This window comes from Camelus bactrianus, chromosome 20 (genome assembly GCF_048773025.1).
Source record: "Camelus bactrianus isolate YW-2024 breed Bactrian camel chromosome 20, ASM4877302v1, whole genome shotgun sequence".
Classification (NCBI taxonomy): Eukaryota; Metazoa; Chordata; class Mammalia; order Artiodactyla; family Camelidae; genus Camelus; species Camelus bactrianus.
The window spans coordinates 22,966,054-22,983,018 of record NC_133558.1 but is presented as its reverse complement, the minus strand read 5'-3'; the positions used below and the strand labels follow the sequence as shown (position 1 = coordinate 22,983,018).

General features: G+C 35.8%; 1 protein-coding gene and 1 long non-coding RNA gene across 7 annotated transcripts in view; one reads left to right on the top strand and one right to left on the bottom strand.

Annotated features, from left to right (window-relative positions):
• Positions 1-16,965, top strand: part of FKBP5 (FKBP prolyl isomerase 5) — a 93,326-nt gene that overhangs the window by 58,051 nt on the left and 18,310 nt on the right. For all 6 annotated transcript variants that reach the window (XM_074348552.1, XM_074348547.1, XM_074348548.1 and 3 more), the window contains 2 exons: positions 102-216; positions 16,115-16,271. In XM_074348552.1, coding sequence (XP_074204653.1) covers positions 102-216; positions 16,115-16,271 — 272 coding nt within the window. The remainder of the gene's footprint in view (positions 1-101; positions 217-16,114; positions 16,272-16,965) is intronic.
• LOC141574232 (uncharacterized) lies at positions 5,149-9,039 on the bottom strand. Its single transcript, XR_012501089.1, has 2 exons — positions 8,308-9,039; positions 5,149-8,157 (listed from the first exon to the last, which is right to left on the bottom strand). It is a non-coding gene; the product is annotated as an uncharacterized LOC141574232 (long non-coding RNA).

Sequence of the window (16,965 nt, the reverse complement as noted above, 5' to 3'; positions counted from 1 at the left end):
AGTTTTACTTTGTAAAACGAAAGAATTGGTTGCTCTTGCCTTAGGTATGTTACATTGGCTTTTTTGATCAGTTATCAGCCAAATCCCTTTTCTCTTTCTAGATTGAGCTCCTTGATTTCAAAGGAGAGGATTTATTTGAAGATGGAGGTATTATCCGAAGAATTAAACGGAAAGGAGAAGGGTATTCAAACCCAAACGAAGGAGCGACGGTAGAAAGTAAGTATTGCTGCTAGAGGGAACTGGTCCTTAAAAGTTGGGTTCCATTTATGCAGATGAAATGGAGATTCATTTTTTAAAATCTGTTTATAGAAACAAATATATTGAAAATATATATATATATATATATTATATTATATATATATATAAAGAATAGTCTTTAATTCAACATTTATTTAATAATGACTTCATTTAGTAAATACATATTCACCCTGTGTGTGCCAGGTACTGTACCAGCCTCTACAAACTCAAAAAATGAATAAAAGATTGCCCCATCCATCAAGGAATTCTTAGTCCAAGGACTCCTCGGTGTGCCAACAGCTATAGTAGTTGCCTTACATATTTATTAATTTATTTCTTACAGACTTTTGAGGTATGATTAATTATCCCCAGGTGAGAAAACTGAGTTCAGAGAAGTTAACATAAATCACCCAAGGTTATAGAGTTACTACATAAAGCAGTAGATTGTAGTGCACTTCAGGGCTCTCAAACCCATCCCACTGGTTGCCGTCAAGATAAAATCAGTTTATCATTTTAGTTAGAACAGAACTGGGTAATAGTGTTTATTCTGTTCTATGTCAGGAGACCTAGACATGTTCTGTGCAAGTTCTGTTTTGTCATTTATTGAGTGACCTGAAGCTACTGCATTTTTCATTTGCTAAGTTGAAAGTAAGGACACTACTGAGGACTAGAATACTAATCACCCTCCCTCCCTCCCAGAGGGAGGGGTATGTACATGTGTGCCTCTGTGTACACTACTTGTCACTTGCCCATTTCCCCAGTGAGTGAATGAGTGCTGGAGGACCAGAATCATCTTCTTTTTGTTTCCAACATCACCTGTAGTGCCTTGCACACATTTAGTATTCAGTAAATGCTTTCTGCATGGATAAATGTTTGAAAGATGTCATTTACTGAGCTGAAGTACTTCGAAAGAGAGTTGTGAGAAAACATAAATACTTCCATTAAAAAAAAATCACTAAAGAAGGATGGCAACATGAACTATTATAAAAAGCCTATTTAGAGTGAAGAGTTCATTTTAAACAGTAAACTAGAATAGTTGATTTTCTCATCTTTAATGTTGGGTATATTACTCTGAACCCATATTTCATTTTCACAAGTCTGGCAAATTAGTTCAAATTTTGTTTTGTTGTTTTTTTTTTAATTGGAAACAGTTATAAAAAGTATCACTGTGCTGTTGTATTTGAAGTGTTTAGATGGTTGTCATTCATGATAAGTTTTAGAATAAATGAAGAAGAGCTTATGTATATAATGTTGGAGGAATACCTAGACCAGAAGTCAGGAGATAGGATTCTGGCTTTGGCTGACTCTTGCCCCTCTGGCTTTAGCTTCTTTTTTATACAGTGATGCAGGGTAGACATCTTGATTTCTAAGGTCCTGCTAGCCCTAAACACTCCATGATAGAATTCTAAATGTTTATGAATGTTATAGGAATGATAGAAAATTCTCTTCAGTGTATTAACAAGCACTTAAAAATCTTGTCCATAACATGTTTTTAAATTTTTATTGCAAAATTTCAAACATATTCAAAAGGAGAGTTTTTTCCCCTATGATACAGTGACTCCCCAGATTCAACAATTTATAACCTATATTTTAAAACTGGCAGTTTTTGTCAACTAAATTGAAAGAAACCTTTTCCCTGTCATAGGCAGTACCACAAAACTACCATCATAGAGTTAACTTTGGAGCAAGCTAAATAAATTAAATCAAATTTTGCTTGTGGTAATACTTTCGATGGGAGTAATTTTTTTAACTTTTTGTTTTGAAATAATTTCTCACTTACAGAAAAGTTGCAAAACTAGTACAGAGAATTTCCTTATATGCTTCACCCAGCTTCCCCTAATGTTGACATCTTACCTAACCACAGTACAGAAAAATTAACATTGATTCAATGGTATTAACTATTTCTTAGATCTTACTTGAATTTCACCAGTTGCCACACTGATGTCCTTTTTCCGGTACGCAATCAAATTCAGGATCCAACATTGTAATTTAGTTGTCATGTCTCCTTAGCCTCCTCCAGTCTATGACAGTTCATCAGTCTTCTGTGTTTTTCATGACTTAACACTTTTGAAGATAACTGGCCAATTTTTTTGTAGACTATCCCTCAATTTGGGTTTGTCTGATGTTTTCCCCTGATTAGACTGAGGTAACGCATTTTTGGAAAAATACCACACAAGTGATGCTGTGCCCGTCTCAGTTCTTCATTATCAGGAGGTACATGATGCTGACTTTTCGTTACTGGTGGTACTAACTCTGGTCACTTGGTTAAGGTGGAGTCTGCCATGTTTCTCCACTGTAAAGTTAACTGTTTTTCTCTTTGTAATTACTCAGTATCTCATTGGGAGAGAAATAATAGGAGACTATGGAAATATCTTCTTTTACATCAAATCTTCACACACTAATTTTAGCATTCATGAATGATTTTTGCATACAACAGTAATTACTCTGGTATTTGTCTAATGGTGACTTTTCTATTTCTACTGTTCCTTCTACACATAATTGGAATTCTGTTGTAAGGAAGAGCTGCCTGTTCTCTCCTGTTTGTCTGTGTCAGTACTGACCCATGGATATTACTGTATTCTGTAGGTTATTATTCATTACTGCTCTTATTTATTTTTTGTTGCTCAGATTGTCCCAGATTTGGCCATTGGAACCCCCTGTCCTTTCAACATTGTTTTTTGAGCACTTTCTTACTTTTGGCACCACGGGATGCTCTAGGCTCATTTTTGTCATTTCCCTCCTCCAGGCCTAGAATCAGCCATTTCTCCAAGGAGCTCTGATTCCTTTTACTGGAGAATGGTATTTAGAAACCAAGATCTGAGTGGTAGGTATACTCATGCTATGGAATGTTATTGCTTCTAGAACCTCTTAACAGAGCTAGGAAATACATGTACCTCAAGATGCATACATATACTTATATATGTACTTTGATATTAGTCTGTGTATGTATATTAAAAATTATGAGTACATAGTGACACTTTCAGTTCCAGTTCAACACCACCCACTTGTTTTAACCTTCTCTCTTTGGTTCTTTGACTCTACTTTCTCCAACTCGAGAAACCTGGCTCTCATCATCCACAATATATTTGTTTGTTTGCTCCATTGTAGTATATACAGAAAGTAGTTTCAGAATTGCTAACCTATATCCCTGTGAAAAACAAATTTCCTACATAGGAAGTATCTGTGTATAGTTTCTTTTGTCATAGCCTATAGCATGCATTGAAAGCCCTGTTTTCCACCTTAGGTTAGTTCTTTCATCCTCATTCCCTTCAGTATGGTTATGTTGTTCATTTGTAATATAGTTCAATTCATTTGTCGTGTTTGCCTTCCCTTTGGGGTTCCCCCCACGGTCTGGTTGGTTTCATTTCTTTGTTTCTTGGGTTTATGAAACAAATTCTAAATAGATTCTAAACTATACGAAAAGATATACTCAGAAGTGTTATTCCCCCCCTTACCGCTACTAACTAATTCCCATTTCCTGGTTATTTCTACTCTGTTCCTTCCTACTTCCTGTAGGTAACTAATCTCATTAGATTCTGGTTTCTTCTTTTTTTTTTTTTTTTTTTTTTTTTAAGAAATGAGCAGATACATGTATTTTTTCTTATATCCTCTTCCTTTTTGCATGAAGAATAACACACTATGAATGGAATTTTTTAAATGTATTTGAATAATCCTTTATATAATTTTAGTTTTTCTGTTTTGAAATAAGAAAGGGCAATGACTGATTTTTTTCGTCTCTCATCTTGTTAGATTGTACTTCTCTGGGAAATTTTAGAGTAAATGGCTTATTTTTACTTCTTCTCCCAAAAGCCCTTTTTGGTTTTTTGGAACAAATCAGTTTTATAAAAATGTATTGTATTGTCAGTTATCAAGGTTAAGGTGTCCTGCTTTCCCTCTTTGAAACCAGTTGGCTATGTGTGGGTGGAGGGCAGAAGGTGGACTTAAAAGTGGACCCTGCCAGAAGCCAAGGTCACCTTGTTCTTTGAAGTCTTCTCAGTCTTTACCGGTTTGCCTTTTTTTGTAGTATCACCCTTAGACTTAGATTCAAAACCAGGTAGAAATCCTAGAACTAAAGCCAGTCCTACAGTGAAAGAGAACTAAACACAGTGATCATCCATTATAACGTAATTATAGATACACAAGAGTCACCAAGTTTCTGTCACTTCTGTATAAAGGTGCAGTGAGTAGTCAGGGGAGGGGACACATAGGCTTTGGAAGTGATAGACGTGAGCTTTGAATCTTGGAATCACTACTTGATTTTTCTATTGCTTTAGACAAGGCACTTAATCACCTTGAGCATCCAGTTTCGTCATCTGTAAAATGGTAATAATAATCTTTTACCCCCCCAGATTGTTGTGACAGTTAAATGAAGAAAGGTGCCTAGTACATGGTAGACAATTAATTTATTTTTTTTTTAACCTTCTGTATTATGTTTATATCTTTTGTTTTGCTTCCTTTAAATAGATTTAAAGGAAATAAATCCTTGACTTCTCTTACATTCTACATCCAGTTCACCAGCAAATCCTTTTGGCTCTACTGGGGCTGACCTAGAACACAGTGTTCAGTCTGTCTTTGTCTTTAATAACAGTCTTCAAATTACTTATATATCTTCTTTTTTTAAAACATTTTTTATTGATTTATAATCATTTTACAATGTTGTGTCAAATTTCCAGTGTAGAGCACAATTTTTCAGTTATACATGAACATATATATATATATTCATTGTCACACTGTTTTCTCTGTGAGCTACCATAAGATCTTGTATATATTTCCCTGTGCTATACAGTATAATCTTGTTTATCTATTCTACAATTTTGAAATCCCAGTCTATCTCTTCCCACCCTCTACCCCCTTGGCAACCACAAGTTTATATTCTATGTCTGTGAGTCTATTTCTGTTTTGTATTTATGCTTTGTTTGTTTGTTTGTTTTTGTTTTGTTTTTTTTTTTTTTTAGATTCCACATATGAGCGATCTCATATGGTATTTTTCTTTCTCTTTCTGGCTTACTTAGAATGACATTCTCCAGGAGCATCCATGTTGCCGCAAATGGCGTTATGTTGTCGGTTTTTATGGCTGAGTAGTATTCCATTGCATAAATATACCACATCTTCTTTATCCAGTCATCTGTTGATGGACATTTAGGCTGTCTCCATGTCTTGGCTATTGTAAATAATGCTGCTATGAACATTGGGGTGCAGGTGTCATCCTGAAGTAGAGTTCCTTCTGGATATATGCCCAGGAACAGGATTCCTGGGTCATATGGTAAGTCTGTTCTTAGTCTTTTGAGGAATCTCCATACTGTTTTCCACAGTGGCTGCACCAAACTGCATTCCTACCAGCAGTGAAGGAGGGTTCCTTTTTCTCCACAGCCTCTCCAGCATTTGTCATTTGTGGATTTTTGAATGATGGCCATTCTGACTGGTGTGAGGTGATACCTCATTGTAGTTTTGATTTGCATTTCTCTGATAATTAGTGATATTGAGCATTTTTTCATGTGCTTATTGATCATTTGTATGTCTTCCTTGGAAAACTGCTTGTTTAGGTCTTCTGCCCATTTTTGGATTGGGTTATTTTTTTTCTTACCAAGTTGTATGAGCTGCTTATATATTCTGGAGATCAAGCCTTTGTCGGTTTCATTTGCAAAAATTTTCTCCCATTCCGTAGGTTGTCTTTTTGTTTTACTTATGGTTTCCTTTGCTGTGCAGAAGCTTGTAAGTTTCATTAGGTCCCATTTGTTTATTCTTGCTTTTATTTCTTCTAGGAGAAAATTTCTGAGATGAATGTCAGATAATGTTTTGCCTATATTTTCCTCTAGAAGGTTTATTGTATCTTGTCTTATGTTTAAGTCTTTGATCCGTCTTGAGTTGATTTTTGTATATGGTGTAAGGGAGTGTTCTAGCTTCACTGTTTTACATGCTGCTGTCCAGTTTTCCCAACACCATTTGCTGAAGAGACTGTCTTTATTCCATTGTATATTCTTGCCTCCTTTGTCAAAGATTAGTTGACCAAAAGTTTGTGGTTTCATTTCTGGGCTCTCTATTCTGTTCCATTGGTCGACATGTTACTATATATAGAAGACCCTAAAAGGTCCACACAAAGACTACTAGAGCTAATCGAAGAATTCAGCAAGGTAGCAGGTTACAAGATTAACATTCAAAAATCAGTGGCATTTCTTTACACTAATGATGAATCAACAGAAAAAGAAAGTAAAGAAACAATCCCCTTTAAAATAGCACCCAAAGTAATAAAATATCTGGGAATAAATCTAACCAAGGAGGTGAAAGAATTATACACAGAAAACTATAAACCATTGATGAGGGAAATTAAAGAAGACTTAAAAAAATGGAAAGATATCCCATGCTCTTGGATTGGAAGAATCAATATTGTTAAAATGGTCACACTGCCCAAGGCAATCTACAGATTTAATGCAATCCCTATCAAATTACCCAGGACATATTTCACAGAACTAGAACAGATAATAATAAAATTTATATGGAACCATCAAAGACCTAGAATTGCCAAAGCATTACTGAAGAAAAAAAAAGAGGCTGGAGGAATAACTCTCCCAGACTTCAGGCAATACTATAGAGCTACAGTCATCAAGACAGCATGGTATTGGTTATATATCTTCTTAATAGTAATTTTACCTAAATCATATTTCTCTAGGATTTTTGTTTTTTGAAGAATAAAGTTATGGACTGAATCAAAAGCCTTTTATTGAATTATGATCTTTTGCTTCCTTTTTTATTGTAGTGTGGTCAGTTTACAATGTTGTGTCAGTTTCTGGTGTACAGCATAATGTTTCAGTCATACATACATATACATATATTCATTTTCATATTCTTTTTCATTATAGGTTACTACAAGATATTGAATATAGTTCCCTGTGATCTTTTGCTTCCTTTTAATAATTTGTTTCTATGTGGTAGAGAGAACTTAACATTAATTTGACAGGATTTATAATTTCTTAAAGAAATTGTGATTTTTACTCTATCAAGATCCTTATGCTTGCAAATCAATTTTTAGATTCTGTTCCAGTGTGCTTTTTTTGTGTCAATTAAGATGACCATCTTGTAATTTTTATTGTGTTGTCCTTTTTCTATTAAAAAAAAAAGTCACACTGTTCTAAGGTACTCTAATTGACATTATCATGATAACTGATACTTTAGTCATCATACTTTAGTTTAGGTGCCAGTAGTGGCTAAATTGTTACTTTTAAGCTTTGCTTTCTTAGAAAATCCAATCTGTCTGACATAAGGTTGTGAATAGCTACCAGTTTCTCTTCCCCCAGCTCCCATCTTTCACATCTTCTGATTTGTTAACTTAGTGCTTGGAGTAGGCACATCAAAATGCCAGCTGTGTGTGGCTCTCTTGCTTCTTGCTTCACAGTGCTTTCAACCACATTTGAATGCAAAGAATGCATGCAATTGGCAGTATTTTCTAATGTGAACATTTCAGCAGAGTGATCTGCAGGGATTGAAGTCGTTGGAGTACCCTTCCCTCTCACCCCCTTTCCCTCTCCAAATCCTGCTGAAATGAGAGATGGTGGGAGGTGAGGGGTGGAGAATGATTTCAAAAAAGAGGAAGAAATCCATATTAGTGCTGGAAAAAAGGAAGAATACAAGAAGTGGATCAGAAATTAGGAAGAATTTCTGGAATATGTAAAGTAGATAAAATTGGACTGATGGAAACTAGACTCAGGAAACCCAACCCACAACAGGTGTAGAGAAGACCTCTGCAGAGGTACATGCCGTTCTTCTCAGTGAGCTTGGGCAGAACTCCAAGCTCAGTCAGCTGGTGCAAGGGAGCCAAAGCAGACTATGGGGCAATCATCAGGGTTGTTATAAAACAATATGGAACAGCTGGGCCAGTAGACCTCTAGTGTAGTAGTTCTCAACTTTGGTTGAATTTAGAATTACCTGGGGAGCTTTTAAAACCCTGATGCCTACGTCTCAGCCCAGACCAGTTAAATAAGAATCTCAAATCTCAAAGGGTGGTACTCCAGGCACAAGCATGTTTTTTTAAACTCCCCAGGTAATTCTAGTTTGCAGCCAAGGCTTGAAAATTACTATAGGCTCTGGCTGTGACTTTCGCTCTCAGGCTAAAGTGAGTTAGGCCAGATTTTTTAAATAAAATAGAGATGGGCCTCAGAAGACTCCACATGTTAGGACTTGGACTATAACATGAAAGCATAAAGTAGCTTTGAACTTTGAAAACAGACTTGAAGGGGAAACAAGTGAAAGAGCAGCCCTGCTCTTTCAGTAATATGCTGAAGTGTTTGGTTCCTAAAGTACAACTTTTTCCTGCATCACCAGTGGAAAATGGTATCCCCAGCCTTCCTGTGGACATCATGCTCAGCACGTAGTAAATGCACAATAGGTACTTGTGGAATCTTCACCCAGAGAGCTCCACAGTCAGCCCACCTCCTTTGGGAACGGGCCTAGCATGGAAGTATATCCAAATGCTTAGAAAAACTGTGTCAGGTAACTATAATCACTTGATCTTTCTGAATCTTTCCTTTATCATATGACCAAACAATACAGAATTATCAGCAGATACCATGAAACAAGCACTGAGGTGAACTAAGAAGAAATAGAAGATTTTCAAAATACTAATTACTATCTTAATAGATATTTAACAGGATATTAAAATTCTAAGTCAAAAACCAGCTTCTCTGGACAAGGAAAGAGAAGAAAGTTTCTGGAAGTTAAGAATATGATTACCAAAATTGGAATCCAGAGGAAGGGTTGAAAATCAAAATGGACAGCCCCAGAATCCTGACTTGGTAATATGAAAGATAGTCAACAATATCTCAGAACACAGAGCAAAAAGAAAAAAAAACAAAACACCCAAGAGATGAAAAATGAAAGAAAAATTAGAAGACTGGAATAATAAGTCAAAGATAGACAGTTTGTATATAACCAAACGCATAATAGAAGAAAACTTCCTAGAGAAGATAGGAGAGCCTTAAGATTGAAAGTCTTAGTTTATAGTGGCATACAGGAGTAAGAAGTGCTTTTTCATTTTAAAGATACATCCTGATGAAGTTTATTTTTTTAATTGAAGTATAATTGACTTATTATATTAGTTTCAGGTGTACAACATAGTGATTCAGTATTTTTATACATTAACAAAACGATAACCATGATAAGTCAAGTTACCATTTGTCACCATACAAAATTACAGTATTAACTGTATTCCTACATATATTGACCACATGCTGTAATTATATTCCCTGACTTATTTTCTAGTGAAATTTATACCTCTTTATCTCCCTCACTGGTTTCCCTGCCTCCCTACCCCTCTCAGCTCTGGCAACCACCTGTTTGTTTGTGTGTCTGTAACTCTGTTTCTGTTATATTTGTTAATTTGCTTTGTTTTTTAGATTCACAAGTAAGTGAAATCGCATGGTATTTGTCTTTGACTTATTTCACTTAGCATAATACTAAGTCCATCCATGTTGGTGCAAATGGCCAGATTTCATTCTTTTTTATGGCTGAATAGTATTTCATTGTGTGTGTTTGTGTGTGTGTGTATCTGGTGAAATTTCTTAATTCCATAGCTTGAAAGAAAATTTTGAACTCTTCGAGGGAGAATCAAGCTAGATGCAAAGGAATGAGAATCAAAATGACATCAAACTTCTAATTTGTGACACTAAACACTAAAAGACAATGCTTTGAGCACTGTGAGTATTTTGAACCTAGGATTCTATACTCGGCCAAATTACCATTTAAGTATGAGAACAAAATTAACTTTGGAATTTGTAGACTTGTGCCCTTTTTGAAAAAAATAATACTATAGGATATACTAAAACATCACAAAAAAATAAAGCCAAGAACTGAAGATTCAAAGCATAAGAAACATTAGTGGGCGTAAAAGTAACTTCCATAACATGACCATGAAGTTAGAAATTTATCTTGAAAGATCCCTGAAATGGTAGAACTATAACATTAAAAATAATAATAGTTTAATAGTACGGAGCTACGTTCTGAGTCATTTAAACAAAATGTCGTGCAGATGGAAAATGAAGAGGAAAGTGATTTTCTTACTCCAGGGGATATTATGCTGATTAGTTAATATAGATAAACATGAATGTACATGTGTATGTATAACATTGAATGATTTGTTTAAAATTTAACGTTAGATACAAGTAAGAATAGCATGTAGAACTCCGAGACCACCCAGGGAAGAGTGGGAAAGTAGAGGAACAAGGAAAATTTGCTCAATCTAGAAAAAGTAATAAAAGAAAAAATAACAAGAAAACATTATGTAGGAAACCTAAAATAAGATGGTAAGAATAAAATCAGTCATGCCAGTGATTACAAAAAATATGAATGGGGAAAAAGCCACCTATTAAGGGCAGAAATCCTCATAAGGATAAAACAATGATGACAACAAAATCCAGCTATTATTACATTAAAAAACAAAATGGTCCAAAAATTTTAAACAGAGGAAAGATTTCATGTATGCCCATATTGAGATCTGATAGAGGTATGAGGGCTTTTTTGTTTTGTTTTTCCCATACTTTTGAAGTGTTTATCAATGTCCTGGCAAATTTTGTCCAATAAGAGAAATTAAATTCTTGAAACCATTTTTCACAAAATGATGTAGTATGGTACTTGGTCTAAAATGGATAGTGTTTATTCTTTCAAATATGTTGGATTTATATAGCTCCTTTCTTCCAAAAAGGGATCTTCAAGTCTTTGGGTAAAGTCTTAATAGAAAATAAGCTTTTGTTATTTAAAAAATCTAGCCAATGGACCATTTATTTTAGAATGGTATTAAAGAACAAAAGCTGTGTATCAGTAAAGAATTTAAATAGTTCTTGGAATTTATTAAAAATAGGAGCAACAGTAGGGGTGGAGGAGTGGGAGGTACACACTGTTGGGTATAAGATTGTCTCAAAGGTATATTGTACAGCATGGGGAATAGAGCCAATTACATTATTTTGTAATAACTATAAATGGAAAATAACCTTTAAAATGGTATAAATTTTTTAAATTTCATAAGTGAAAAAATTATCAGGCAAAAAAAGAATAGAAATGCTAATATATTCAAAAAGGAAAATTCCTATAAATGAGTGAAAATTACTGCAATTTTCCTTAACGTCCTGTTTTCAAATTAATCATTAAATAAATATTTACTTTCTGGCCCTGAACTGTGTGTCGGGCCCTGTGAGATCCAAAAGAAGATACTGCTTCTGCCCACTTTGAATTTTGTTCATACTTTGACACCTCTTTCTGTGGAGACTTTAAGTAGTTTCTTATACCACGTTCTAAAACATGGTTGATCTGGTATAATTTACCACTAATTGCAGGAAAATAATCATAGCTAACATTCATTGGGTCCATCTCTATATCCACACGTGACAAAGTATTTTCATATAGTTGCTGCTCTGACGCATAAATGAATGCATGCCAGCTATTGGGCTAAAAGCTTTAATTCAGTACTTAATCTAATCCTCTCAATGGTTATGAGGTAGCTAATGTTATTTCCCCTGTTCTAGAGATGTAGAAACTGAGCTTCAGATAATTTAAATGGCCTTGCCCAAAGCCACAATAGTTAGTGGCGGAATGGGCCTGGAATCCAGGTCTAACTAAAGCGCTATACTGGTGTAAAGAGAAGAGTGGTGAGGATTTGGGTTGGTGTAGAATTTATTGCTTTGTGTATGCTTCCCGTGTAGACTAAGATGTAATCATCTGCATAAATGTTATTCTCTTCAAGGAGCCAGGTTCCATGCCTGCTCTCAGTCAGCATCTGGCCCCTCAGTGCCATAAGCAGTCTTAGATATTTGTTCATCTCGAAGAGTACAGAATGGTGCAGAGGAGGACAGGAGGCAGTTTTGGGGAAATTAACCATCATGCCTGATGAGGAGTTTGTCTTCTAATCAGTGATTAATATGCCCCTCCTGATTTTATAAATCTGCCTCTGCTTCCCCATTTGCCTTTTCAGGGGGTCGTTAAGATCCCACTGTCTCTTGGATGCTCCTGCTTTGTTAGGCAGGCAGAGAGAAACTCACTTGGCATGAATTAGGCAGCAGAGAAAACCCTTGCCGAGAGGGAGTAACCTGTCACAACCTGGTTTTCTCTGGCTAAATGACCCATCTTGTGTAGTAGTAATGCCATTACAACATTCCCATTCAGATCCCCATGACCTAGTAATTGTTTCAGGAATGAGTGCAAAGCTATCAGACACCAACTACTATAATTAGAAAAGGGAAAAACACTTACCAGAGCTAATGTCTTTTAGGCTGGAGCATTTACAGCACTTTTTTTTTTTTTTTTAAGGTTATGGAACCTCTCTCAGTTTTGCTTCCTAAAATACAAATTATACAGCTTTTGGTTTCTTGCATTCCAGTTTTTTTTTTTTTCCCTTACTGCCGTGCACTCTCTTTCCTTTTCCCCCCATTTTAATCGGAGTACAAATTGCTGTCAGCACATCGAGTTCATGTGCCAGCCACATTCAGAACAGGGTGTTCTGTGCTCTTCAAAACAAAATTGCTCTAGGGCAGTAAGAGAACAATAAGTCAGAGCTCCAGTTTAAGTGATGTTTTGCAGCAGACTGGGCTCACTTGATGTGGTTACACTCAGATTGCGCAGCAAAGCTCGGGTAATTTGGTTTGGTTTGACTTCGTGGGGTTTGGAGAACCTCCCCTCTTTAAGTTACGTAGACTTTAACTCAAGAGAAAATGTTGTCCCTTTTTAACTTGCATATTTCTTTCTCTCCCAAAAAAGCCCTAAGTAGAAGCATCCTGTATGTACTTTTATTCTCTTTGGGCACGTCATAGATCATTTACTTCCCGTAAATCATGCTGGTTGGAATTAGCAACAGACCTCCTGAGCCCTGGAGGCCGAGCTCCCAGTGAGTCATGATGGTTATTATTAAATATTTATTAAGTGAGTATTTGCACTAAGAGATACAAGGTCAAAAGCAACCACAGGTCTTCCACAGCCAGGGCTGCTACAGTTTTCTTTGGTAGCAATTGTTGAGACCTTCAAAAAAAAAAAAAAAAAAAAAAAACCTGAATCTGTAGGAACTAGATGTGTCTGCATCTGTCACCATGATGGGGGCCCTGCTGTGGCAATAGGCAAGCATTTCTGTGGCTCCAAGGTGGTGTGTGAGTTCTTGTCAGCAGTCCTGTAGAATTTGTCACACCAGTGTTCCAAGTTTAGAAACCAGTTAACTGAGTGATAGCCTTTGCTACTTGTAGATGTAAAGAATCCATGGGCTCTATTCTCCCTGAGGCTATGATACCTCCTCTTACACTGACATTGCAGATAATGTCATTATTAAAAGGTGATGGTTTTATATATACACATATAGATGTGTGTGTGTGCATGCATATTATTTTATCAATTTAAGAGTTTATGGTACTGTGGGTAGTGCTTGTTCAGGGTCAACTTAAAAGACATTTTATTGGAAAAAAGATTAGTCCCTGTATAAGGTAGTAAGTATTTATAAAAGTTATTACAAATTTTTACCTTCCTAATAGGTGGCCACAAACATTGGGCCTGTCATTTATTGTCTCTCTCAAAGACCGGCTGCAGTGAGCTTTTGTTTTAAGCTTGCTTGCTTGCTTCACTTGTCTTTCTTAGCATGTTTATTAATAACCAATCTTTTCTTTCCCAAATATGAAGAGTTATCACATGTAAAGAGAATTCCTGAGATTATTTTTATAATTTCAATATCAAGTACATGCATCAGGCAGAAAACCTGCTTAGGAAACTGACACACAGGCAGGAATCCTTTGCAGAGTCTCTGGATTTCCTGTTTTGAAAACACATTGAGACTTGATCAACCAAAAACCACAACGAATGTACTGATAGTTTCCTCCCCCACTAAATGTGCTCTCCTTCAGGGAGGAAAGTACTTCTAACAATAAACCTCACACAAAAAGATCTGTCAACTAAATTGTGAGCTACTAAGATAATAAATTTCAATACTTGATATACTCCACAATATGTGGGCTGAAATTCACTTTGAATGAAATCTCTTTTCATGAAAAGTATCATCACATTAGTCTAAATTAAACTTTGGGGGCAGATTTTAAAATATTTAAGAACACAAACTTTTCAGAACTCTCAAATTCTTTAGAAACATCAGCTTTTACTGTAGTAAAAATATCTTAAGCCTTGGATTCCCTGCAGACCCTCTCTAGAATGTATATATTTGAAAATAATAAAATTGGAATTTATTTTGAAACTATTTTCCATTTCAAAAGAACTTTCACTGTATTGCAAGCTAAGTTGTATTTTATCTAGAACATTCCAAAAGTGAATATAATAGAGTGTCATCTGCATATATGAGAATGGGGCAAAGAACAAAATCTCTGTATGCCAGCTCCACCCTGAAAGCCAATCTAGCTCTTGCACCTGTTTAGAGCATCTGACTCAAGAGTCAGGCCTTCGTGAGTTTGGCCCAAGCTTCTTTGACTCCAGCCTATGGCCACGATGGGAGCAAATCAGTATGGTATTAATCCAAGTGATTTAGAAAAGGGGAGAGAACTTCAAAGCATAAATGTCTATGTGACATTTTGGCCCCTAGTGTCTGTGCCACTGCTGTTTACTCTTCAGGGTTTCTCTCATTTCCCAGGCCTGGGCTAAAGGTAACCCGATCAAATGATTAACTACAGGAATTAGTTTTGAAGCAGGTTTCTGGCCTATGTCAAGAGTTCTGATACTGGGTCATAGAATTGTAGAATTTTAGAGCTTTAGGGGACCTTTGAGATCAAGTAGTTCAAAAGTAAAGTAAGTTGGAATTGAATTTGTATTTGGAGAATAATTGTCTCATAGAATGAATGTAACAGAACAAGTGATTTGCAGTCTCTCTAAAAGCAAGTTATTGATCTAAAGTAGAGCAACCAGTCTTAGAAAAGAAGCATTTTAGGAAATAGTTACACTCAAATCAAGGCCATTACATTACAGAAGTAGGAATAAAGACAAATTATCATATTGCTTGTTGACTGTCATGCAGTCATACAAGTCATTCATTTTTCATACTGAGTCAAAGACCTAAATGGAAAGGAATGATTATCCTTAATATTAAAAGTAGTTGAAAAGTTTCAGAGAATTGTTTATCCCAGAAAAAAAGTCTTAACCAATCAAGAAAAAAATACATATCTATATTTGTTTTTCCTATTTTGTCTTTAAAAAAAAAAAAAATAAAAGGCCCTTTTCTAATATGAAATTACCCCTGGAATGAGCTGAGTGAGTCTGAGTGGAGTGGGGAAGAAGTAGGCCCCAAGAAACTGACCTCTTCACTTAACATTTCAGAGGAGGTAGTTGAGTAATTTGATTTGTAAAGTTGTAGTAGACTATTGATTCCTTCACATTTTGCATTTATTACTCCACTAAGGGATATAGCTATGTTAGTTATTGATGATGCTGCCTTTGGGTTTTCCATTTCTATGCAAACATATTTGTGAATGAGGTTAAGACTCTTAAAAAAAAAAAAAAGTTTCTGTATTCAGTTAACCTTTGTATATCACAGCCATTCAGCTGTTTTCAACCCAAGCATCTAAAGCTATGATGCAGTCACAAATATTTAAGCCTTTATATGTTTGACATTAAATATGTGGCATTTTGATAATTACCTATTAAATAACCTAGTATCTCTTGATCTTGTATTATAGGTGAGGAAACCTCTGTCATACAGTAGGTTTAAATTAAACCTATGTTTCCACTTAATTATCCACTAAGCTATCTTATTGATACCGTTATCAGTAATTATAAGTTTAAACTTAAACAGAAAGAAATATGATTTCACGTGAGACCATGTATGTCTCTAGATGAAATAAGGGGAAGTCCTCACTTATTACTTCCCTAAATTATCTAGTCACGAGCAGCTCTGTTGACCATCCTGTCTCCTCTCCCTCAGTCCACCTGGAAGGCCGCTGTGGAGGAAGGATGTTTGATTGCAGAGATGTAGGGTTCATCGTTGGTGAAGGAGAAGACCACGACATTCCAATTGGAATTGACAAAGCTCTGGAGAAAATGCAGCGTGAGGAACAATGTATTTTATATCTTGGACCACGGTAAGCAGTGTACCAGTTCAGTATACGGTGAAGTTATCTAAAGAACAGGGGTACCCTTGCTTTTTCACTCAGCGTTTTGGTATTTTCAGTGAAGTTAATGCGAACAATGGAAACAATTAAATCAGGCTGCAGTTAGTCATGAAGTGAATTAATGGGCCTTATAATATTACAGAGGTTTATAAGCCTATTTACGTGATTGATGTGTGTTTAGGATAAGACTGACCAGCAAGTTTTGCTTTTCTTGTTTCACCTTCCATATTGCCAAGACAGGAAGCTATTGGCCCTTCTCACTTGATTCTCTCACCCACCCTCCCCTTTTCCGTAAATTAGGCAGGAGGCAGTGAAACACGGGGGTTGGAAGTAGAAAGAGCATTTGGATGATTTATTGCCACTTGAATTTGTGCCACTTGTTCTTATACAAAGTCCCTGAAAAAAGAGTGTTCTTCCTGGATCTAAAGCAGCGGAGATGACTCATTTTTGCCTGAAATTTTCCCATCATAAGGATATCCATTAGCACTTCCAAGCTTAGAACTATCAGACACTGACAGTCTCTCTTGTGAAAACATGTTTGGTATTATTTTTAGATCCAAAATTATACCATGAATCCAACCCTTCTATCTTGAGAAATAGACCCTTGAGAAACCAGGGTGTTTTGATTCTGATTGCATGAAAGTGCATCTGCTTATCTGGTGTC